Source organism: Lepisma saccharinum, chromosome 12, assembly GCF_977018435.1.
Source record: "Lepisma saccharinum chromosome 12, izLepSacc3.1, whole genome shotgun sequence".
NCBI lineage: Eukaryota > Metazoa > Arthropoda > Insecta > Zygentoma > Lepismatidae > Lepisma > Lepisma saccharinum.
In genome coordinates, this window is record NC_139240.1 from 35,821,140 (window position 1) to 35,847,374 (window position 26,235).

Here is a 26,235-nt window from a genome sequence, read left to right on the forward strand (position 1 = left end):
CTTGGGCACCGTGGAAAAATCTTGAAACCGTAAGGGTGCCGTGAAAGGAAAAAGTTTGGGAACCACTGGCATAGAAGAAGGAACCAAACCCAAGATCCATTCTCTCTGTCCCCCCTCCCTTTCCTGCATTGGCATTTACATAGTTTTCCTGCCAATGTGGGTGAACTAAGCTAAGAACATGATAAATGGTTTTGCAAGGAAATTGGCAACATGGAGCACCAATTTCAGGGGCTTTGGAATACAACAGTGATGGCAGATTACTGTTGGACATTGATAGGTGAAGATTCACAAGGTGCACACAAGAGAATATCTGTTTTTTTTGGAGCTTCCAAGTGAAAAGGCAGAAACGGACACGAGATATATGTGTTTCACAAATGACATTTCAAATTTATTCTGAAAATTAGCCTTTTTTTTTTAAAGAAAGATCTAGCTGCTAGTGTTCGCAAATAGCGTATGTAAATATCGACATTTGGAATCTTGTTTACCAATTTGTGAAAAAATCTTGACGTGATGGGAAAAAAAGGATTACACATTCATAATCAGCATCCTCTAATTATGTTAAATCACCTATCTTCAAAACAGCTCTCAACAAATGTTATCTTTGTTATGGGTAATTATTAAAATATTTATTGTCCTTTCTTGCCACACACATTTTCACCTTTTGCTAAAATGTGAAATTGTCAAATTTTTCCTTGATCATGTGCGAGTGAAATTTCAGAATTTCCAATAAGAATGTTGCTCAATGACTTTCTGTTGTGATTGCAATGAATCACGTACAGATGGTTTTAGATTTTCTCTTTACAGGATGAGGTACAGGTTCATAGACCACACAGTTCTTCCTGTTTTTGTGGTTATATAAAGAAAAGCAAGTTATTAAAAAACACATTTTTTAATACTTTTTATTGATGAAATGTACATATGGAACACTGGTGCAAGTCACACAAAATATGTGAAAAGCACACAATTCATTTTTTTTCTTTTTTGCATGTGCAAAATGACAGAAAATGTACTGCAATAGTACATAAGATTTCATTGATGAGTTAAACAAAACTCAGACTGATTCATGACAACTGATTTGATTTAAATTTTTCACAACATAGCATGAATATGAAAATAAGCCGTACTCATTGCATTAAATGATTACAAAGACTACACGTTAAATATAAAAATTATTGTTTTGGAGATAAAAAACTACTTTACATATGTACTCTATATACTTTATATGTACAAGACTGTAACTATTTAACATTTCGTATATAACACACTGTGTGGGGAAATAATTTGAGAGCTTGCTGAAGCTCGAAAAACTGTAGGAATTTTTAGTGCTTTGTGAAACATCTACTCTAGTCTATAACGGAGCATAACTTAAAATTGGTACATTAAAAAAAAAAGTGCTGGTACAAGATTTTGCAATTAATCAAGCTCATCTTTATTCTTGATCAGTAATATAATGCTGCTGAATTATAATATTAAGCTACTATCTTTTGTTTTCCGCAGAAGGATTTCTGGCTCGTCTCTAAAGCTTAATACATATTTACAAAATGTCCAACAAAATAATCAGTTTACCAGAGCATCACTTTTATTTTATCAATTACTGGCAACAGCCAAGGGAAACTGGAAGTCAACAATAATTATATCAATAACAATAAAAAAGAACAACACTAATTTCATTTTCCTACAGTTTTCAGTTCGAATTCCCCACACTTTACCTTTACATTAACTGTACACTGACCATAATTACATTGCCATGTCCCGTTGAAGTTTGTATTGCTTTCCAATGCAGAATGTTTTCAGATCCTCGACATTTGTTAACCGCCTGTGTGCAAGTTGATGTGATATCTGAAGTTCAACTAAGGGAGCTTTCACACCAAAGCAACTTGGGGTCACTAATTCAATGCACTGAGGACACGATGCACACCATTGAGAGTCCAAGTGACATATGCAGCTTGTTGCTTTGGTTCGAAAGGCTGCATTGACTACTAAGGGAGATTTCACACCGAAGCAAGAAACTACAAGCGACACTGGAAGAGCGAACCATCAGTAATTACTTAAACCTTTTGAACAGAAGCGACACTACAAGTTGCACGCATTGCTCTGACTGGCCCATTTTCTCAATATCGTGCATCGTGTCGCCTCATGCTCTTGTTTGTGAATGTTTTGGTTTAGACTGAATGGGCTGGTGTTGCTCCCAAGCTACACATGTCACTTGTTGCTCAGTCTGAGAGTTCCCTATGACTGGTCTTGTAGTAAGTCTTATCACAAAATATATCCACTTAGACTTGCAAGTAGTAGTTTAATGCCAATTGGTTAATTCTTATCTCGCTTCTTACATAGATATATTGACTGTATTGTATATTTAAAGTATTACATCACACAATTTTACTATAGTAGCTTAGTTTATCTTAATCAACTGTCACTGGAATTAGCCAATTGGATTTCCAACAAGCTACATGCATTTGTTTACACTGCATTCATACTTACAATAGAATAGTTTGTAACTTGACTGGACAATTCTCTCAATGGCAAAATTTGCAAGCTCTGTTAATGTAATATTTATAAGTAAATATTTGACATTATACTCGTATATTATCAATTTTAAATATCTAGACAGTAATTGAACTAAACAAAACAAATGAAGGTTGGTTAGAAAAGAAAATATATCAAAGTACTTGTGTATAAATGACAGTATCAAGAATTGCATAAGTAAACTTCATCATGTGTACAGTTTGTTATGTGCTGTTTATGGTTAAATTTTATAAACAAAATATGTTCATTGTATGTGATCTTTGCAAATCAAGTACATAATTCACAAAATATAATTTTAAATTTCCACTTAAGATATTAGGTTGATCAAAGCAGTTAATATGTACACACATTTATTTTCAGTAACTTCCAACAAAACTAGTTTACATAAATATAACAAAATACAAGTGTCAAACTTCATTCATAGCTGGTATCCTATACACAAAGAAAATATATATATATATATATATATATATATATATATATCTCTCTCTCTCTGAAAGCCTGTAAACAATTCACATTAACCCCCTAATATAAACATATCTTGTCAGATTGCAAGGGGGGAGGGATTAAAACCTTAATTGACTGGCATGATAAAGTTGCACATCCATTTATAAGTGTACGGAATATCAGACAAGTATAAAAGAACACTGTAATCCGATTGGTTTGTTTATTTCATGAAAAATAGAGTTTTATTATTGAAAAAACAAAATTTTAAAAATATTTATTTTTGAGAAACTAACTAGATAAACAAGGAACATTTTAGAAACTCTATACATTAATGATACAAATAGAAAGATACATTCTGTAACTTGTTGTAGTAATCAATGATTTTTGTAACTTTTACAAGAGCATTAGAGAATTGGAAATAATTGAGAGAGTTAGTAAAAAGCCTTGAGAAAGTAGTTTGTGTTGTGTGAAGTTGCACATAGTATTACTTGTCAGAGAAATTGTGATTTGAAAAACTGGTTAGGCAAACATTTTTTTTGTAAATATGAGCATTCAAGGTAACAGGTATTTTTGAACACTGGTGCTGGTGTATAAGACACATTTTTCCTTTAAAAATAGGTCTGAAAAACAGGGTGTCTCTTATACACATGTAATCAGTAGATTACCGGTACCTTCAATTCTGATTAGGTTTAAAGTGGCTCTTCACTTAGGTCTGGGGATGAATATTTGGATGATGATGAAGCCTTACTTTTTATGTATTACATCATATTTTCCTAACAGAAATTAACAATAACAGAACTTCTCTTGGCTCATCAAGTGGATAATTATAATATATTATTAGCGCCTAACCGATACTGATGTCAATTTGTCTCTCGCAGGGCATGTAACAGACATAATATCATGGGAATTATGGAAAATATATAATTTTCATTATTTTGCAACAACATTGTTGGAGAAATGAATTTTGATTAACTTATTTGAAATGATAAATATTGAAAGCAAAACTATGGTAAATTGACATGGTAGTTCCAATTAAAAACTATATTTTAAAATTTATCTAAACTACATCAAACGGTTTCAGTTTCAAAGTATGGCACCAATGAGAATTGGTGAGGCTATTCACATTGTTTATTTGTATCAGTTGAGCCTTAAATATTACATTAATAATAATTACAATCTTTCAAAGCTCAAATAGCAAAGCTGATTGACGAATCACACGTAAGTGCACCTATCTTCTCACTTATCAACTGGGTCACCACAAGAACGTCAAAACTTATGGAATACCAGACAAGTTGTTTCTTAAAACCTGCACACAACAGCCAAAATACTACAATCACTCAGAAAACATGCAGATGTAATGTTCATTCTGCAGCAACTCTATACAATCATAATTACAAGCCTAAAATATACTAACATACAAATCCTTAGCCTACTGATATGGACCGTGGCACTGCATTATTGTTTTAAAAATGTAACGTATATTTCATTCTATAAAAACCATCGGAATAAGTCATTTCATTCTTAAAAACAACACAAAAATATTTCAGTGTCAATGGCCTTTGCTGTGTGTATGCATCCAGCTGGTTCCCTCTAAAGGATCCTCTTTGCAAACTCTGTCGTAAAACTCCTTTTCCGCGCCAGTCAAGAATCCCGCACCCTTTATATACGGAACGTTCTTATATTTCTTATCTCTCTTGCACGAACATGTTCGAACACACATATTGCTTTCACCGTCTTCAGCAAAGTCTGACAATTCCGCATACACATAATCTGTGTAACGCCTTTGTACTCGTTTTTCCCTCAAGTTATACGCACCTTGGCTATATTTCGAGTTGTCTCTTCGACCATTTCTCTGGACGACACTTCTCTCGACCGGTCTCCGAGACATTCCGCCAAAAATTAATTTTTCCGGAGGGCTGCCACTTGAAACATTACCCCGTTGAGATGGGTTAAAAATGTCACTATCACATGAACTACTAGAGTCGCACGAATCTCGTCGAGTAATATAAGTCGATGAAACGTAACTACCATTCAACACTTTACTTTTACTTAACTTCCTTTCAGTTACGCTGTATAATATATTGGTGGGATTTCCAAACAGTGAGCAACTGCGTTTATCGGGTACATACTTTCTTTTGTGCTTCACACGTTTTCCCTTCCCACGGACAATTCTTCTCTTGCTTTCGCACGAGATTGCACTCAGCTCTTCTTTCGTCCCGTCAGTAGTGGTTCCCGCTTGATCCGTGTCTGCATGTTCAATCTTAGATTGTTCTGTGGATGGAAACTCATCCCCCAACAATGCTCTGTCACTTTCGGGAAGAAGTAATTGTCCATCTTGGTTCGGTGCACTGGAGTTGTTAATTTGGTGTATCATGCTCAGGCAGTTCACAAAATCCTGCAGAAGAAAATGACAATTAGATTTACAGCACGGTGATATACACTGTTGGAACTGTTTCAGGAATCAAGCATCCGTAATGTAATGGTAGAAGCATCAGTCTTCGTTCGAAGTACAGGGTGACTCAGAAATATGACTACATGTTTGAAGTAAATGTAGTGTGTTACTGTACAATATAGTGGGAAAATGGTGAATGGTACATTAAACATAATTTTTTTCATTTCACATAAGTGTCACATGCTAGAGCTTACGTCATTAGCCAAGATGGCCCTGAACAAGTTGTGACTGAGCCCACGCTGATGTGTCTGTACCGGAAAATATCTGTTGGATTTTATTTACTGATACTGGCCTATACTTTTCCAGCATTTTAATCATTCATGGGGTCCGCAAAATTTCTAATGATTTTATACCAATTATGTAAAAAAAAGCAGTATTTTGGGATTGTATAAGAGGTATTTTTACAATGATGTAATTTTTGAATATTTTAAAGCAATACAGATAAATTGATGCTTTCGAGTGGAATTACTCATTCACTATTAACCGATATAGGCAAATCGGTTTACCAGTTTGTAAGTGAAATTACCAATTATTTTACCCATGTCTATAAATATATGATAATTTAGTGCAAAATTGTCATTTGTTATAAATTTTAGATAATCTCCATGCCTTACTTTTAAAAAAGTAAATGTCTAAATATGCAACTTCTGTTTTATTGCAGTCACCTCAAAACAAATTTATTAAGGAGGTCAATGAAGTATTCATGTTTTTCAAGGACCATTTGGAATTTTATATCGGATTAGTAGAATATTTGTTATCAGTATCGGTAAATTATATATCATCCCATCTCTACAATATTTTGAACAACTTTCAATGGTTACAATTTTCAAGCATCGGTATCAGTGGGAATCACTAAGATCGGTATTGTTATGGGTATCGGTTCAGCCCTAGTTAACCCTTAAAGGATAGGCCAGCCCCCGTGGCAGAGTGGTTAGCACCCATGGGCGCCCAGAAGAGGGGCCGTGCCCCCGTGGCAGAGTGGTTAGCACTCATGGGCACCCAGAAGAGGGACCGTGCCCCCCCTGGAAAATCAAAGTCAAGCAAAAATTATGTATTTCACACATATAATTTCATTTTAGCCACAATAATGTGTGTTAATTATTCCATGAACATCATAAATTCAAATTTAAGCAATGTTTTTTTAGGGAACAACACTATTTTTGGAGAACATGTGCCATGCTCCCCCCCCCCCCCTGGGAAAAAATACTTTCCTTGCCCCTCCCTGGAAAAAATCCTGCAGATGTCCATGTAATAGCACATCATGCTACGATGCCAGGGGTCCCAGGTTCGAATCCCAGCCTGGACATGCATGTTTGTGAGTGTCCATTCATGATATCATCACTCATCCCAATCTTTGCAAATTAGCCAAAAGTGGCACACCAGTCTCACAAGCAGCTTTTTCTCATAGTATGTTACTTTTTTACCATACTGTAACTTGGATAATGATCGGAGATATATGTTTTGAGTTCTGATTGAGTCTAGAGCTATGTAATTAACAATTAGAAAAGTTTAATTTCATTGTTACTATTGGGGGGGGGGGGGGGTAGGCTGATGTCCAAAAAATTGATTTTTTTTTTTTGCAATTTACTTTAATTTGTTTCGAAAACATTGCTTCTTTTTCAATTTTGGTGATTCAAAACACATTTTGGCAATAGAAGTACGACCTTCCGACATTCCTAGTGCCAAAAGCATGGGTGGGGGGCAGCAGGAGGGGGATGGGGGAGGTGGCAGGGAAAGGAAGTCAAAAGCCTACAGCCACCAACAAGGGTTTCACGAATTAAAATTATTCGAGTTTGAACTTTTGTTCAGTGTTTGTGTGTGTGTTCCCAGCTTGTGGCATGTGAAATATAAAATTTCATTTAGAAGCATGCAGAATTTCAAATTTCCTGCTGAAAACATGCTCAGCGTTAGTGCAAATACCTGGAAAATCAGCCTCGGCGTCTAAGGGTTAAAAGATAAAATGAACGGGAACAAACAATGCAGTGACGCGGTACCATCTCCGCTTCAAACGCCGTACCCTTTTGTGAAGGAAGACAGTGGATCTTCGAAATTAATAGGATTGAAACATTAAATTGTGCAATGCGGAAGTGCGAAATCTTCTAAATTTCACGTAAGTAATTTTAAACCACGTTTACCGCAACCATCATGAATAAAATAAGAAGATGGATCATGTTGAAGATAAAAGTTGGCTGACTATAGCAAGAGGTCCTATTTTAAATCCAGATTCAGAAAATTTACTATCCACATTTCTGAGGTAATCTGGATTTTGCAGGCAATCCGTTTTCCATCCAGAATACAGATTCTCCAGTTTTACTATTTGGATTTGACCATACCTAGTATGTACGTCTTACATTATTTGCATGATACACGTGCACACAAATATATGAACACTTACACGTGTTTCTAGTACATACAAATTTTTTATGTGCACAATTTTTCAATTAGACCAAGTGGTCACCATTAGATGATGAAATCAAAATGTATTCAACCCTAAAAAATTTCAAATGGGAACTAACTCAGAGAGAACATGAAGAGAAGTAGAAATTTTATAATAATTATTAACTGCAAAGCTGTGATAATTTGTATTATATTTTGTGAACAAGGTTAAGACAACACACCACACATTTTATTTTCTGGAATGTTTGTAGGTACACCTAGTGCTCTGCATTGGAACTTGGAACAATATCAAGTTGAAACGATAAAATATGAGGGACGTTCAAATGCAAACAAGAATTTTACGCATATTTCTCATTGTAGTCCATATCAAGTGCACTTTGGCTAACATTATGGCAATAATCACCTCACCATTAAGTCTAAATTTCTGAACATCTAAAAAAATCTTTCATGGGGGGAAGGGGGAGCAAATTCAGGACTGTATAGTGGATAAGGCAGTGTTATACAATATCATGTACTCAATGTAAACAATGCCAAAGATAATGGTAGAAAAATTGTCCATCACTATTTTTTATTATTTTATATTCTTTATCCTGTGTTCTTTTAAGGAATGGAATTCTGTTCTCATGTAAAGCAGATGTTGTTCTCTGCTTACTGACGTTTTTGTTTCAATCCGTGGTCATCACATTCTGGAAAACAGACTGAATGAAAATGGTGATCTTTCGCCATTGGGTGTACAATACATATACTCTTTGTGTAAGCTGATCAAGTCTCGTAGCATTTTCGGGAGTCAAGAGCTTCTGAACATGAGCTTTGTTTTGAACATGGTATGGTCCTTCTTAAAATATTTTTGTTCTGCTAAACATCCTTATCTGGAAGAAACAATCATCCTTGAACTGTTCTTCTCTGTAAGCAGGATGAAATATTTTGATAATTTTATTAGAAAAAAATATATGTTAAATTTTGTGATGCACAACAAGTTACTTTCTGACATCCTGTTTCCAACTGACTGGTGCAATTAATGGGAACTGGCTAGTAGCGATGTCATGCTGGAACATGTCCAAACATGACAGCATGCATCTTTCCTGTTTTTGTGGACTCATTCATATCTGAATGCCCCTTGGACACAGCAACATAATTTTTTTCTTTTCACAAGCTGTCAAGCCAATTAATAACTAAATAATCAGCTTCGGGCCATTATAGTTTATGTTTTGGTGCAATCAGATGTACTTTGCTAGAATCCAAATGGTAAATGTAGGCTCAATCACGACTCAAACCTGCCATACCCTGGTTTCTTGTCTTTCGCTCCTGCCATTTAAAGTGTACAGAAATGATCTTACAGTCATGCTGCAATGGATTCTGTTGTCTTTGAAATTGCTAGAAACGAAAATAAGGGAAAACTGGAGCCTGTTCGGTACACTGGAATGATTTACCAGGGACCCACGTTTGAGCCCTGGTCGAGCCTACATTTTTCACTAGGTTTCTAGACTAGCTTAGATGTCAGGATGATTCCTGACCTTCATCGTTACCTGTTAGGTCTTTGGTAACTTTAAATTCTTGTTGGCCATACCTACCCCAGTCAGTAGATGCTTTGATGCTGCCAATTTGCATAGCCTCATTCTCCTCATTTTCTGACTTCATCCACTGCGCCTGTTGTCAGAAAAATATTTATCAACTGTGACCTCTCTCAATATTATTTTTACATGGAGCTACGCTTTTGTTTTACAGGGTGATTTGTAATTCGACCTAGTCCTGGAAAGGGGTTTATACTAGAGCACATTTGCAACAAATTTGACCCTATGGACCGGGGGTCGGAAATCAATGGGTTTCGAGTTATTGCAGTTTGTAGATTTTCGTGACATATTCCGACTTGCGACCAAAAAGTACTAATTGTGAAAAAATTATCCACCCTGGGCACTTAATTGACACGTTGCCAACAGCTGACGAATGAGTGACTCCTGGGAAAAAAAATCATGCCCACAGAAAGAAACAGTCATTAGATCACATGTCATGAACAAATTTGGAAACTATCGTTTAAATCGAAGAGGATGACTAACAAAAATGGTAAGAGAGCGTAAAAATTATGGAAGAAACTTCCTCGTTTCATTAGCTCTCCAAAAGATACAAATGTTGTCAACTGTCAAACGGGTTGGGGAAAAAAATCTGAATAAAACGCACAGAGCAAGTAGCAGATTTTTGTTTCTTTTCATTTACGTGAGTTTTCAGGAATCTGTGGGAATATTCGGGGACACAACCCAGGCTCACTCTCTCGCTGAATTCCGTAATCAGTTACTTTCAACCATTGGGAGTTCGGACGTCGCGTTGTTAACTTAACGCTCACAACAGCTTCCATGTCACATGGCTCCTGTCGAAAATGCAGAATACGCGGATATCATGTATTGTTACGGGATTTGTGATGGTGACACCGCTGCAGCACGAAGAGACTACCACAGGCATTTCCCTAACTGCCATTTACCTGACGTGAGCGTGTCTGGTACGACATATCAGCGCATTCGAGAAACAGGATCGGTTCAATGAAACCAAGGCGATACTGGCAAACCCTGAGTTCATGATCCTGTCGAAGAGGAGGAAATCGTGCAGTGTTTTCGAGCAGACGGCACTACTGCAACAAGAGCTGTGGCAAGGTGACTTGGCTTGACTCAATGGAAAGTCTGGTTCACTGTGCATACAGCACTACTGTATCCATACCATTACACGCCAGTGCATGCTATTGAGGAGGGAGATCCTTTCAGAAGGATGGATTTTTGTCGATATTTACTAAAAACCGACACTGAAGACCCCCATTATCTGACAAGAATTCTGTGGACGCATGAATCCAAATTCGACTGCGATGGTATTACGAATTTTCATAATGCGCATTTTTGGGCCCCAAAGGGGCATAACCCAAGGAAATCGAAAGAAAATGCTCACCAGAGAAAATACTCACTAAATGTGTGGATGGGAACCATCCACAATCATGTGATCGGGCCATTCTTTCTACTATAAAACCTAAACAGCATTACCTACGAAAACTTCCTAAGGGAAGACTTGACGACGCTGCTGGAGGATGTGCCACTCGCCACAAGAAGGGGTATGATTTACCAACACGATAGCTGCCCAGCCCACTATTTCCAGGGTGTACGACAGTGGCTGGATGACAATTATCCCATGCGATGGATTGCTCGAGGTGGCCCGACCCCCTGACGGCGAGGAGTCCGGATTTGACGCCAAGCGACTTTTACATTTGGGTTCACATGAAAGAGTTAGTCTACAGTTGTAACGGTGATGACGTGAATCTGTCATTTGTAAGTCCCGCTTTACGTCATCCCATTACAATAAGTGAAAATTTCCCACCCGGGAAATTTCGCATCCATAAAAATCACCTTGAGGTTATTTTCCTCATTACCATTTTATACCGATAGAGGTCTCCCCAGTCACTTTTCACCCTTTTCTTTCTTCGCTAGCAACGGAAGTATGCAAAACACAGTTCGTCACATTCCACTCAAGGTTCAACGTCGTATTTGTATTTTATTCTCAATTGGGGCAAGCTTTATTGTATCGTGTGCAACCTTATATCGTAAGTTGAGACTTTGTGAACTTTTCTGCATGCATTTTTAAAAGTTGCGTGTTACTATTTTGAACTTAGATTGTTTTCTTGCAACAACGAGTCACGTCACGAAAACATTAGTAAGGAATTGTGCATTGGATCTATTTTTCGAGAACCAACTTTCATTTTATATAAAAAATCTTCCGATAGACATTTTTGTGGTAATCGTCACGCCCAGTTGTTTTAATTTCGCGGAACCATTTTTATATATATATATATTTGCATGACCAGTATTTATTTCGAAATAATTAAGTGAGAAGTATTTGATGTCAGTATGAACTGGAGACTGAACTTTGGCATTGAACCTTGAAATAACTAGATCAGATACACTTTGCTACAGTTTCCGCACGAGCACGTGTCAACCAGGAAGTAACGGCGAAATCCATTACGTAACCATAACGCTTGAATTTGACCGCATCAATTTGACGACTTGGATATTATGAACAGTCTGGCTAATTCGCAACTAGAACTTTCGAAGGCACGTAAGAATACGTGTGTTATAGTGAATTGAACTTATGTAACAAAACTCAAATTCATACTTGCCTATTTACTGCATAAAGGGGATTTTTTTCTGAATGGCACATACTTTACTATTCATACGGATGCTTTTTAGATTCTTGCCCACTTATCGCTGTTAAAAAATTGTGAACTTCAATATATCGATGATTTGCGGAAGTGATTTTTATGCATTATTAAAAGACGTGATAACAGATGGGCATTTTGAATGCATCATGTGTATAAAATAAATATCATGAGTGAGAAATAAATATGTACTTGTGCGTGTACTAAGTAATAGTGTAGAACAGCGTCGCAACAGTAAGTCAAAGTGCAACCGATACACGTTTGACCTAAGATTGCAATTCTATGAATAATCATTCAACCTCAAGACATCGTAGTGAAAGTCCTTTTACTAACAACAACAAAAACGAGACGAATAATAACCAACAAGTGTATCTAGAATTTCATGAGCATTTAATTCTCTTAAAAAATAGGCAGAAATTTAAATTTTAAATAATTACAGTTTTATGTATTTTATAATCTAGTAAAACTCGTGTGTTGAATGTTGAAGTGCTAAAAACTTTTAAATGAAGTAATTTTTATCTGTAATATTGCCGAAGGCAAAAAAAAGCGTATTTTTTAATTGGATTGTTATTTTTTTTAGATTATAATTTATTCTGGCTAAGAATACCTAAAATGAGAATGGTCTGTTCGTACATAAACTGGAATTTTATTGTGAAAGCTTATTAAAATTTAGAATGAAATATTAAATGAATGTTGCTACAACTAAATTGTTAAATAAACGTGCATAGTTGAATGTGATACTTTTCATTGGTGTGAGTTATGATTGGCGACGGAACAGATGTAAAGGTTTGTTGTATAACTTACTGAATTTTGGAAGGGTAGAGAAGGGTGCGGACATACGCACGTATTTTTCAAACTGTTGTTATTGTGGGAATTATTCCGTGTACATTTCGGCCAACCCCGTAACAAGCAAAAATTGTAATTGTGGTTCCTCGATTTTATATTGTCCACGCTAAACATACCTCTGCGCGTATTGGTCTCTTGTTTCATGCTTCCATTTTTAGGGACATCGAGGAACTGCGTTACACAGTACACCAGTGGACTCCCAAGAAGAGTTGAGAGAGGGAATTGTGGCAGCTGCCCAATACATAAGAGACAGTATCAACGCGAGTGACTGTGTCTGAAGTATGCTGTACGCTGCACGCTTGCATACATAACCGGGGGAGGCAATTTGAACAGGATTTGTAGTTTTTGTAACAGTTACCGGTAATTCTGACACCGTGGAATCATGAGAATGGTAAATAACATTATTACTTAACTTATTTTCGTTCATTTATTTCTTCAAACCGACAATTTTTTTCACTTGACAAAGAGGTCTCCAACGCGCCTTCTCAGTTTTTTATTCAGATTTTCTCCCCAAACCTGTGTGACAATTGACAACATTTGTATCTTTTTGAAGAGCTTATGAAACGAGGAAGTTTTTTCTGTAATTTTTACACTTTAGTAGTTTTTTATTCGAAAGTCAGAAAATGTCACGAAAATCTACAAACTGCAATAACAAGAAACCCATTGATTTCCGACCCCCGGTGCATAGGGTCAAATTTGTTGCAAATGTGCTTTAGTATTCCCCCTTTCCAGGAATAGGTTGAATTACAAATCACCCTGTATACAAGAAAGTGTAAGTATTCAGTCATGGGTTGAATCAGCCATAATTTGAAATTATATATATATATATTGTTGTTATCATGGCTACTTGTTTATTTTATGTGTGTGTTAGGAAGCTAAAATATAAAAATGAATGAAACCTAGTGTTTGATTTGAAATTATACAAATTGTGTTAGTAAACACAATAGTAAAAATAAAGATATGATAAGTGGTGATAGTTGTGATCAATTTGTAAGTTAAGAATTAAGTATTTAGTGGTACAGAAAATTGAAAACCTAGAAGATGGAAAACGAATCCTAAGTAGGAAGTATTAAAGCTCATGTATGACGATTTGATTCATTTATGATGTTAAAGAAAATAAAAAGGTTAATTTATTGTTATCAGTAATCGGGAATCACGCATTTGAGGCATTGTATATTAAATTAGCTCCCAAGGATTCAAGTAGTTTTCTTGTACAAGTATTGTTGATATTTATGAACCTAAAACAAATAAATTGGTACAGAGTGTACATAAAAGAATACAGCAGTTTTAACAATTTTTCATTTCTTATAGTGACAGGGAGAACAAATGATACATTGGATGAAAGAAGAACTGTCCAAGTTTGTGCAACTTACATTACACGTGTTCAATGTGAAAATGTGAAACACCTTGGTGACACAGCATATATCAGTCAGGACGTCCATTTTCTGTCACACTCGTATCAGCGTGTCTGATGTGATGGACTGAATGGCTGAAACAATCTGGTCTCTCAATTCAGGCAGATTGGTTGGTAGTAATGGCATGTAAATATGGTGTATATATATAAAAAAATATCCCAGATTTGTCAGCACTGTGCTGAAAAATCGCTCTAACACTTCCCACCTTCTCCTCGGCCACATGCAGACATCCTGAACTTTTACTTGTACAGATGCACCCCGTTGTCTGGAACTCCTCATGCCATCACCAGATGTTGTTGCTGGATGGGTGGGGGTCTGCTCTAAATTGTCGCCGGACAGCTCACTGCACAGTAACCACCAAATCACATTTCGCAAACTTGAGTACACAGAATGCTTTCTGCTGGGAGTCGCCATTTTTCGACAGTGGCATCGCCCGTGGCAGTGAGGGAAAGTACAAGTTCATGGGTATGTTTAAAAAATCTTTCACAGTACTTCTTTCATCCAATGTAACATTTGTTCTCATACCCTGTCACTACAAGAAATAAAAAAAAAAGTTGAAACTGCTATACTATTTTATGTACACCCTGTATAAATGTCAAATTGCCAAGAAAGAACATGGAGAATCAATGGAGCACGAGTTAAGAAGTTGTCATTAACTTGCGAGTATAAACCAGAAAATTGACGAAGTATTAGGACAACAAACAATTTTGACTTGAGGAAGGTACATAAATTGATTCTGGAGACACCTAAGACATACAAAGATGTCTGTGACTACATTAGAGACCATGAAGTGCTAGAGAAACATATCAACTTTGAATAAGAAAATTATAGAAGAATGATGCACCCACCAATGGAAAGATAGATAATTGACAATTCCCAATCAATCTGGCAAACAGTAACGTCAATGCTCATTGTAACGTTTTCTTCTACACAGGGTGATTCAGAAGTCCAGTCCCACAAGACAACTCCAGTCATTAGTGCACATAGTGCAAAATGCAAAGATGGGAAAGTTGGAAATATGCAGGTTTCAGTCTGAAATTCTTGAATTTTCAATGTTGTATGCTCCATTGAGACTGTACACTGGTATGAGCCTCATCGATAGCCAAAAATGCCTTGTTGCCATGTGCTTCAGTCATAATACTGTACATCACTGCAGTGGGTAAATTAAGAATTGATGATGCTATTTAGTCCAAGTAAAAACTGTGAATATGTGACCCCTTCCCTGACCACTAGAAAAGGCTAAACATGTAAAAATGACTACCTGGCTATGCCCCTGGTCACCGAGATTCATCAATGTCACCTTAATCAGACAAAAAGATGGAGGATACAAAGTAAAAGTACTAAGCCACACTGCAGGCATTTGTATAATTATAAACTAAAATACTCGCCACTTTATCTACTGGTCTGGGGAGAACGGGAGGGAAGAAAGGTTGCACGAGCCATGTGTTCAACTTTTCTGTTACTTTTTTTTACTTTGCTTGTAATTATCGTCAACAATTTAAATTTACCCAGTACAGTACATTTGCAATGAAGTCCAGTATTCGGGAAGAAACATGTGGCAACATTAGGGTTGCCATACGTCCTGGAATAGTATTACAGTACTTGTTCCTGTGTCCAGAAACGTTTCTTCAGGATGCACTAATATCTGGCAGAAATGATTGAGACTATATTTTCATGAATTTTGTTTTTCATTAATTACATTCCTATACACAAATCTATTATGTAAGGTAGAAAATGGTTTTCTAAAAATTATTTATTTATAAGTATTGAATTTTTGTGACTTTTATCATTTAGCTACCATTGAGGCTTATACAGGCTCCATGATTCATGCAACATTGAAAATTCATGCACTTAGATTCAAACCCACAAGTTTCCAACAACTTTTATTTTTCTCTATGTTCACCGATAATTGAGCTGTAATATGGGAAGAGACTTTTGAATCACCCTGTATATCATACCATATATACGAGGAATTTTGCACATTGGTAACATGTGACATGTTTCATTCTCACAATTTGAACTTGATATTGTTGAAAATTCTGTGAAAACCTTTCAGTCACAATTAGAACCTGGAACCTGTGTAAGTCAAGTTAATTCTTACTAAATTTATGATACATTGATTGACTGATTTGGTGTTTTAAGTCCACTTTATGCACAGTAAGGCTAATCGGGACTGGACCTACAGTTTAAAGTGGGATCCAAACCACTACATACCTCCACCGGGTATCAAACCCCGGGACCCCTTGATTACAAGGCGACGACGCTACCACTGCACCATCAGGGAGGCACCTAAATTTATGGTACAGTTTAGACCCTGTGCATGCAAGGATCTAAATTGCAACACCTAATTTAGTTTCAAACCATGCACATGCTATGTATAAAGAGTTAGTACATTGTTTATACAAATCTGCATTACCACAGCCAGGAAAATTAAAGGACATTTCACACTTATCTTGTATGTATAAAGATGACAAACTGTCCTTAAAGATGAAGGCTGCCTCATCTTCAACATAAACCTCTTACGTGTTCTTACCTTACCAGGTGTGACAATAAAAAAATAAGATGCTTTTTAAATCATCATCATCACAAATTTAGTACACAAAAAATATATATTCAATATATTTTTCAAGTGGGGTTTAACTTTTGATACAAAAAAGAGCATGTTGGAAAGGTGTTAAGGAAAAAATAAGATTGTGATAAAATTAAAATAAAAAAAGATGCAAGATATTGGTGAAACTTGTTGAAAACTACATAGGAATAGTTCAAGTGTTGTCAAGAACATGCTGTGCATAGTAACAAAAAGATATTCCTGAACTTCTGGCCTTTGCACGATGTTCATGAAACCACAGCTACTAATGTAAAAAATGCTTTTTTTTCCTATTTGTTTGCCGTTTTGACACAAGTGCAGATGTGCCTTTGTGGAGAGCAAAGAATGATTTAGAAATGAAATAATACATAAGATACTTAATATTTGTATTTTTGTCTAGTTGGTAGGTCTTCTGACTACCACGCAGTAGACTTGGGTTCGATTGATTTGATCTAAGGTCAAAATTTTTCTGGCCTTCTCCACACATAAAGCAGCTCTGGGACTCACCCGGCCTCAAACCAATGGGTACCTGGGGGCAATCCTAAGGCAGGAGGGGGGGGGGGGGGCAGAGCATGGTGCTGATCACACCACCTCAAAAAAAAAAAGGGGGAAAGGCTGAGATCGAGAATATATGCTCCCTCTCCACTCACCCACACACACATATATGCAAAGCATACATAGGATTTTTGGTGGCCACTGGCATGTACAAGGGGGTTGGTGGAAGTCATACCCCCCCTTCTCTTTGGCCCAGCATTCCTAAAAAAATAACTCCAAAGGCAGGAAAAGGTTTGCAAAATGAAGGCTGACTACAAAAAAAAAAAAGTATACGCAACCCTTAATGTTAACGTGCTCGGCAACCAAGCTCGCAAAATAAGAAATTTCAATCAGGATTGGAAAACAATTGATCAAAGAATTCCACTAAATAATGGAATTAAACAAGCATTTAAATTAACTTTTAGGAGATACTTTATGTGTGTTAAAGCCATATACAGTGTATCCGTAAAATAATGGTGGGGTTTTAAACAGTCATAGTTTTGGAACAAAGCATGGTAGGAAGAGGAATGATACGTCAAAGCAAAGAGAAACTCTCCAAGTTTATGTATGCGAAAGCTTACACGCTGACACCTACAGGCGCGAGGGGTAGCACATGTGCATTGCGTTTCAAGGACACACAAGCTGCATGAGCTCGTGAATGTGTGGTGCGTTATTGGACGAGACAGAGATATTGGCCCCTTCTTTTTTGCTGAACAAACAATAACTGGGTCCACCTTCCTGGATATGTTACAAGGGTATGCCGTGCCCCAAATACCGGAGAATTCCATTTTCCAGTTAGATAGTGCTCCTCCACATTTTTCCACAATCGTGAGGGATTTTCTTAACGAAACATTTCCTCAGCGATGGGTCGGACGAGGAGAGGGGATTGCCTGGTCCGCACGGTCTGCAGATCTTACACCCACTGTTCGAAATCTGAACCTTTTAAAAGCAAGGATTATTGAAACTGTTTCGTCTATCACGCCGGATGTTCTCTGCCGTGTATGGGAAGAGACTGAATATCATCTTGACATCTGCAGGGCAACGAACGGTTCACACATCAAAGTCTACTGAACAGGTAAGAAACTTGGAGAGGTTCTCTGTGCTTTGACGTATCGTTCATCTCTCTACCATGCTTTGTTCCAAAACTGTGACTGTTTAAAAACCCACCATTATTTTATGGACACACTGTATTTATGGTGAATAAAACCCTAAATTTGATTTAAAAAGTATACTTACTACACAACATAAACTTTTCCCTTCTAATAGCATATTTTATGTAGTAATCAGAGTATTAAGTTTAGTTTATTCCTGTGTACAAGAGTCTACTGTTGCTTCTCAAATATACAGCAGAATTAATTAATTTTCTGTTATTTGTGTAGCTCACAGGATAATTTAGACCAGAAATAAACTCTAAATTTTGTGTTTAAGGTGAGAAGGGACAATTTTCCCTAGGTCTTTCTTGCTGGGGCAGGTGCCGATCACTGTTGCCAACGGTAATTAATATACGTACTATAGGAATATCCATAGAACTGGAGCGAGATCTGGCTCTTTCATGCACTCCTTTGACTGTGAACTGTGGCACCCGCCCTCCGTCCCACCATGATGCCACCACTGGCTCCGGCCCATAGAGACCAATCTTTGGCATGAGTGTACAGTTTGCATGTGATGTGATATTCATATATAGGCTGCGTCACCCACCCCCCTCTTTCCTCCCCACGTATTTTTATATACCGCGTGAGGCACCTAAATAACGAAATAGCGAAGAAACCAGAAACAGTAGCGATGTGAGGTTTGCGGGAAACAATAATATCAAATGGGGCTCATAAATCGGAGGTATGGCGTGGGTCGAAAAATATCGACAAATGGAGCATCTGGAGCAAAGTCATATTTTTTTAAATGGAACGATATACAATAACATGCATAATATAAAAGAGCACACGCAGAGAAACACAATGCCGTTGGTCTCATGCATTAACAAACTAACAAGTGGCCCACTTGACCGCATATACAAGTATGAGATGTCGGAAGCCATTGGACAAGATGAAGACAGAACGTGTTAAAGGAAGAAAAAATAAAGTAGACATCGTCAGCACCATGTATTTGACAGTGTTACAGCATAATGAAAATGACCATGACAGTATGTCGAAGAACCACTGCGTAACAAGCGAAAACCTGTCAAAGTGTGTGTTCAAAGTGGTGGCCGTCAGCTGCGATACAGGCAACGAGGCGCCCATGCAAAGATCGTTGCACAGAATGTAGCATCTCGTAGGGAATGTCCCTACAGGCCGCAGTAATGCGGTGTTGCATATCCTCTGGAGTTGTTGGCACATCCCGGTAGACAATGTCCTTCAGCTTTCCCCACAGGAAAAAGTCTAACGGTGTCAAATCTGGGGAACGAGCCGGCCATTTGACAGGCCCTCCACGTCCAATCCAACGATTTGGAAATGTATTTTCCACACATGCTGTAGCGCGTCTTGCACTGTGAGCTGGGCACCCGTCATGTTGGTACCACATTTCCCTCCTTGTCTGAAGTGGTATGTCCTCCAATAGTACAGGCAGTTCATGTTGTAAAAACTGTATGTATCGGTCACCATTCAGTGTCCCTTGTATAAAAAAAGGGCCAATGAGATGTTCAACCACTATACCACACCACACGTTCACACTCCATGGGCGCTGGCGTTCCACTTGGCGAAGCCAATGTGGATTTGTCACCGACCAATAGTGCATGTTCCTTAGGTTGACATTTCCATGATTGGTAAAAGTTGCCTAGTCAGTGAAGAGGATACGTGACAAATCGGGTGTGTCGTGTCGTAACATCCATGTGCAAAACCGAACACGGTCCACAAAATCATTCCCGTGAAGTTCCTGATGGAGGGAGATATGATATGGGTGAAACTTGTGTGTGTGCAGAATGCGCAATACACTTCGCTGACTCATCCCAGCATCCCTGGCAATTTCACGGGAGCTAACGTGCGGATTCACAGCAACAGCGGCGAGAACATTTGTTGCACCTGCCTCACCTGTAGTTGGCTTGTTCCGCACACGTGCTCATGGTGTTACACTTCCGGTGTCTCTTAATTTAATAAATAACTTACCAAACAGACGTCGAGATGGCTGTCGTCTGTCCGGATATCTCTCTGCGTACACACGGTATGCTTCTGAGGCATTATTTCGTCATTCCCCATAAATCAGGATCATGTCCGCTTTTTCTATGTTTGTGAACACCATAATCTTCACTCTTACCACTACGACTGCTTGCTATGAACTAACACGATCTCGTGGACCTGCTATCAAAACTAGCTCTGCGTAAAGGCAGTTCTGTCAGGCACCTGAGAAGTCTTACATGCCGTGGTACTGACGGTCAAGTGGGCCACTTGTTAGTTTGTTTACATATTTACACATGGCCATATCTTCGTTCCTATGTGCAGTAGATGCATGAGACCAACGGCGTTGTGTTTCTCTGCGTGTGCTCTTTTATATTATGCATGTTATTGTATATCGTTCCATTTAAAAAAATATGACTTTGCTCCAGATGCCCCATTTGTCGATATTTTTCGACCCACCCCATACCTCCGATTTACGAGCCCCATTTGATATTATTGTTTCCTGCAAACGTCACATCGCTACTGTTTCTGGTTTCTTCGCTATTTCAGGTGGTACTTTTAGGTGCCTCACGCAGTATAGCGCTGTGGCTAAGGTGAAGATGACAATATTATTATCCGGGAATCCTTTATTTTCGATTTTGTATGAACATCATTGGATTATTGAGATGGGTGATGCTGCCAAATCTAGGCTGTGAAAACCAAGAATAAATTGCCATCACTTTAAAGCTAATGGTAATAGCAGTGCCCACACCCCTCTGACACATAAAATTACCCTAGGAGGCCCTTTATGCAGCCTTCGTTAATCTAGATCCTTGAAAGTCATCTTTAGCTCCATTAATGATGAAATGTAGCTTTTTTATGCACATCAGGTTTGGCAACACTGCCAGGATGGCCGTATGAGGCAAGGAGAAATACATTAGGTTTATGGGACCATTATTTTATTTATTCTCTCGGGAATATCAAACATCCGATGACGTAGAAAAGTACATGGACGGAAAAAGGACACGTTGAACTATGTCATAGTAGTAGGAAGAGTCGAAACTCCCATTTGATTAGCCGTAACTTGAAGCTGAAGTCAGTTTCCCATAAGGAATACATGGGATTCTGTAAATCAATCATATTTTTCAAACATCGTGTCTAGCTTACTAATCAACTTGAGAAACAGTTTCCACTTGCAACATGGAGAGAAATTCATACTCTCTTGCATACTAAACCCTTTTTTAAATAGCAGTGCCTAATCAGATGATATTGAAATAAATGCACAACTAGTGCGTATTTGCCCCTCCTTGCCTTAAGAGTTTATTGCATGTTTTGCAGTTCATGTCGCACCATTTCATGACAAAACCTGGTAGGAAAATGCACCTTTACACCTTTCAAAATCATTTTGTGTTTCCATCAAAAATGAATTAGCGATGGGACTGATTAATTGGTACACCATCGGTACCTGCCAATATAGCCATATCGGTAAGATTACCGATAATTTTACCGAACTGATATATCTATAAATATCTTCTAATTTAGAATATTTTGCCATTTGTTATGATTATTATGAATATAAACATATAATCTTCATGTCCTATTTGTTTTTTTTTTTAAAAAAAGGAAATGCCAAAATATGCAGCTTCTTTTGCACTGCAGTCCTCGGTAACATGTATTTATTAAAGAGGTCAATCAAATATTCAGGTTCTTCAAGGGCCATTTGGAATTTTATATTGGATCGGTTGAACATCGGTTATTGGTATCGGTAAATTTGATATTGGACTTTATCCGGATTGGCCAAAATTTCATATTGGCTCATCCTTATGAAATATGCATGCCTCTAGTGTGTGTGTGTGTGTGTGTATGTAACATCATAATTATCCCACATGTGAATTCATTAGTCTTCAGGTAATAATTTTCCACGGCGTACTATGAGGAAGAACAATCCACCCCGAATAACAAAGATGGTTTCAAATCTAGAAATGAATTAGAACATGTAACAACATGCACACTACTAACTTACTGTTTTTTTCCAACGGCCCTCATACGGGCGAACACGAGCAGCTGTATTGTTGTCATCGTCATCATCATCGGATTCTTCCGTTGGGTATATTTCGTCTGTCGAATGTCTTAATGGATCTTCGGATTCATTAACACCTGAAATTGAAATATGATTTTCCTCAAGGTTTCAAGGAAAACTACAGAGTGGTGAAATGATTTGTATATGAAGTAAACATACAAAGGTAGAACATATTAACGAGTCAACATTTGCTTACCTTTCCTTTGACGATGGGAACTTCATTTTGCTAAAACAATTCCCCTACTTTTCCGAGATATATTAAAATATATTTTCAGACTATTTTTGACATTTTAACTTACCCAAATTTATTCTTCTATGTACATTGTGGAATTACTTTTTAATGCAAAAAAAAAAAAAAAGAATTTATTTAAATGCTTGTAATAATTGTAACCCAAAAGATGAATTACTTAACTTTTTATTTTTACTTATGAACACCCACTATGTATAAATCCACTCTGGATTTACAGTTCAAAGTGAGATCTGACCGACTATGCAATTTGCTTCCACCACGTATCAAATGGAGGCATACCTGTTGTATCTGATTAGAATCATATTTAGGGCAAAAGCTCAGTTAAGGCAAAGAGTAACAGTTTTGAGAAGCAACTTCAAGTTATGGCTATTCAAATGTAAGTTTTGACTTTTCCGACAAAGAAAATATTCAACGTGTCCTTTTTCTGTTCATGTTTTTTCTACACCATCAGAAGTTTGACACTCCCAAGAGAACAAGTAAAATAATACTCCCATAAGCATATTGCTGAGTTTTCTCCCCTCTTACAACCATCCAGTGCACAGACCTCTCCCTCTACAGGTCAGTGTGGCAGGGACAATTTAGGGACTTTCCAGAACATCGTGTCTGGCCGGACACTGAAAATGTTTCTTGTGGCCTTAAGGCATGAATTTTTATCTGAAACTAATTGTTGTTAATGGTATTCACATTTTATTAATTCAGCTTATATTTTTTCTCTACCCAGAGTCATCATATTGTAAAGAATATCTAACTGTAAAATTATTTTTAAAAAAATACTCACAAAAAGACAGTTTGTTATATTAACGAATTTTGTAGGCTACATTTTAAGTTTATAACGTTATATTTTGGTAACTTTTAGTGCACAAATACATGCAAATTCCAAAACTTTTCAGGTCATAGAAATACAAACCATGATGAGATTAGGTTATCTATTGGCCTACCTTGACTAGTTGATGATCTAGCTCTGTTTGCAGATACCAGTCTCAATGGGTCTATGAATATGGGAGCAGCACGTTCTTCAGGATACATAATTTTCTGGAAGAGGCATTGCAGTTACAGACACACACACTTCAATCATGCATAGAAGATGAAAACACTTGTTAGGTTAGCATTAGATTCATTTAAAAAACAGCAAGAAACAACTAGCAACAAACAACATAATCACACAAGGAATAAAATGCAAAGGAATATTGTATCTCTAGTATTTATGAATACTTACAATCTCAGATGAGCAACTCTGACATGTTCTGTAGGTGCTAACCTTTAACATGGCCCAAGTAAGAAAACTGTAGGTTTTGACAAAAATGATGTCAATGTTTCCATGAAACAAGATATTACAGTAATATTTAGTCCTGAAATATGATCCTCTCCCAAGTCTGCTCTTGTAACTAGTATTTTAGGATTGTTTTCTTAGAAATATGTTCATAAACAGTACTAAGCAAATCTAATTATACTAATCTGAAGTACCACAGATTTAGTATTATTATTCACTATTTAATTTCTCAACAGTACACTGTTACTATAACAGGTGATGTTTCACAATTTCCTTGTATTATCAGAGCTAATGAAGGTGGAAGAAAAACACTTGCGTTGCATAATACTGTTGAACAAGATCCAAGATGGATGAACCTGATTGAATAAACTATGCAGTCCACAATATAGGTTTCTTCTTTAAACCATCAATGTGCTGTTCAGAAACGGAATAATTAATAATAAAAGCTTAAAACACCAGGACTCGAAAAATCCCAGTCGCCAGGTCGACTAGAAATTTCAGCTTGGTGACTGTTCTTTTGCTGTAATATTGCCATTTTTTCAAGTTTGCATGTACGAAATTCTGAAAACTCCAAGTTAAATTTGCAGTACAGCGTAAGTTAGCAAATTATTTTTTTTATCAACGTTGATTTCAAAGAATAAATAACAATTTCTTACTCTTTGGCTCCCAACTCCCCCCCCTCCATTTTCCGCTTTCTCACATGATTTAGCGATGTTTTGAATACAGCGATGCTCAGCTTCTTATAGATTGATTGATTTGCTTTATTTTACTTTGCTTTCTTTTTTGCCACTTTTGACTTATTTGTGAAGATGGGGATGAGTGAGGATATGATCAATGAACACTCACAAACATCCATGCTCAGGCCGGGATTGAAACCTGAGACCCCTGGCATCGTAGCACGATGTGCTAACCACTATGCCACTAGGGCCGGCTCACCTTCTTATAGTATGCACAATTGCTAGTAGGTGGTTTCCTGGTGCCTGATTTTTAGAAGAAGATTTTTCGAGCACTGGTCATGTCCCCCTTCTCCCTGGAATGTACGTATCAAACAAGCATTACATATTTCATATACAGTGTGCCCCAAATTAGTGTTTAGAGTCTTTGAATGTTAATAAATTGGCTCACCTCTTGCCATTTTGTATACATTTATGCCTTTTATCTGGCAAGCTGTGATGGAACTAGAAACAACAGAATGCCTACACTCGCTCAACATAGACATTGCAGCTTCACATATAGAAAGTCCAGTCAAGTGATCTTCGTTTCTCCGTTATTAACGTTCAAAGAATGTAAACATTATTTTGGGACACACCGTATATACATTTATTTAAGCGACAGTTTGTTTCATTCAGTGTGCTTTTGCAACCTGCCAAGTTTTCTGATTATGTCAGAATAGGATCGAATAAATTCAAGGATATCTATAAAATAAGTTCTATTTGCAAACACTGCTGCAGCGATCACAATAGAATAACTACCACCCAACGATAATACATTTTTAAGCAGATAGCTGCAACTTATTTTACTCAGATGAACCCATAAAGATTTGACAGAAATGTGCCCTTAACTTCTCCCAGTGATCACATACAAGGTCCTGAGCTTACTGATATGATCTCATATACATGAATTAAGAAGCTGAAGTACTTACAGCATGCGTCACTCCTTGCCATGGTGCAGGTGCCTGGCCCTTGCAGCGTTTCAGCAGGAACTTGTATTTGGTGAAACTGCTCTCCTCGCTGGTCTGCCAACCTTTCTCAACAGTGTATAGGCCTGAAATGATAGACCAACACAACGGGTAAGTTCAAAAAAATATTTGTTCTCCTAAAACTTCCTCAAAGTTGTAGTCAGATTAGAAATGGGATATTTCAATTCTTTATGATGGTTGCGGTAAACGCGGTTTAAAATTACTTACGTGAAATTTAGAAGATTTCGCACTTCCGCATTGCACAATTTAATGGTTCAATCCTATTGATTTCGTACCCTTTTGTGAATGAAGACAGTGGATCTTCGAAATTAATAGGATTGAACCATTAAATTGTGCAATGCGGAAGTGCGAAATCTTCTAAATTTCAAGTAAGTAATTCAATTCTTTATATAACAATCTTTAAAAGGATTCAATTAAGTCACTATTGTTCATAATCTGCAACATTCTCTAGTAGTAATTGTGG

The 26,235-nt window shown here is 37.2% G+C and overlaps 1 protein-coding gene across 2 annotated transcripts in view; it reads right to left on the minus strand.

The window, feature by feature from the left end:
• Positions 1-870: 870 nt before the first annotated feature.
• LOC145995978 (uncharacterized) overlaps positions 871-26,235 on the minus strand; it is a 72,191-nt gene continuing 46,826 nt past the window's right edge. For both annotated transcript variants that reach the window (XM_083132084.1, XM_083132083.1), the window contains exons 13-16: positions 25,716-25,837; positions 23,742-23,835; positions 22,497-22,630; positions 871-5,368 (exon numbers count right to left, since the gene is read on the minus strand). In XM_083132084.1, coding sequence (XP_082988210.1) covers positions 4,523-5,368; positions 22,497-22,630; positions 23,742-23,835; positions 25,716-25,837 — 1,196 coding nt within the window. In that variant the 3' untranslated portion in view covers positions 871-4,522. The remainder of the gene's footprint in view (positions 5,369-22,496; positions 22,631-23,741; positions 23,836-25,715; positions 25,838-26,235) is intronic.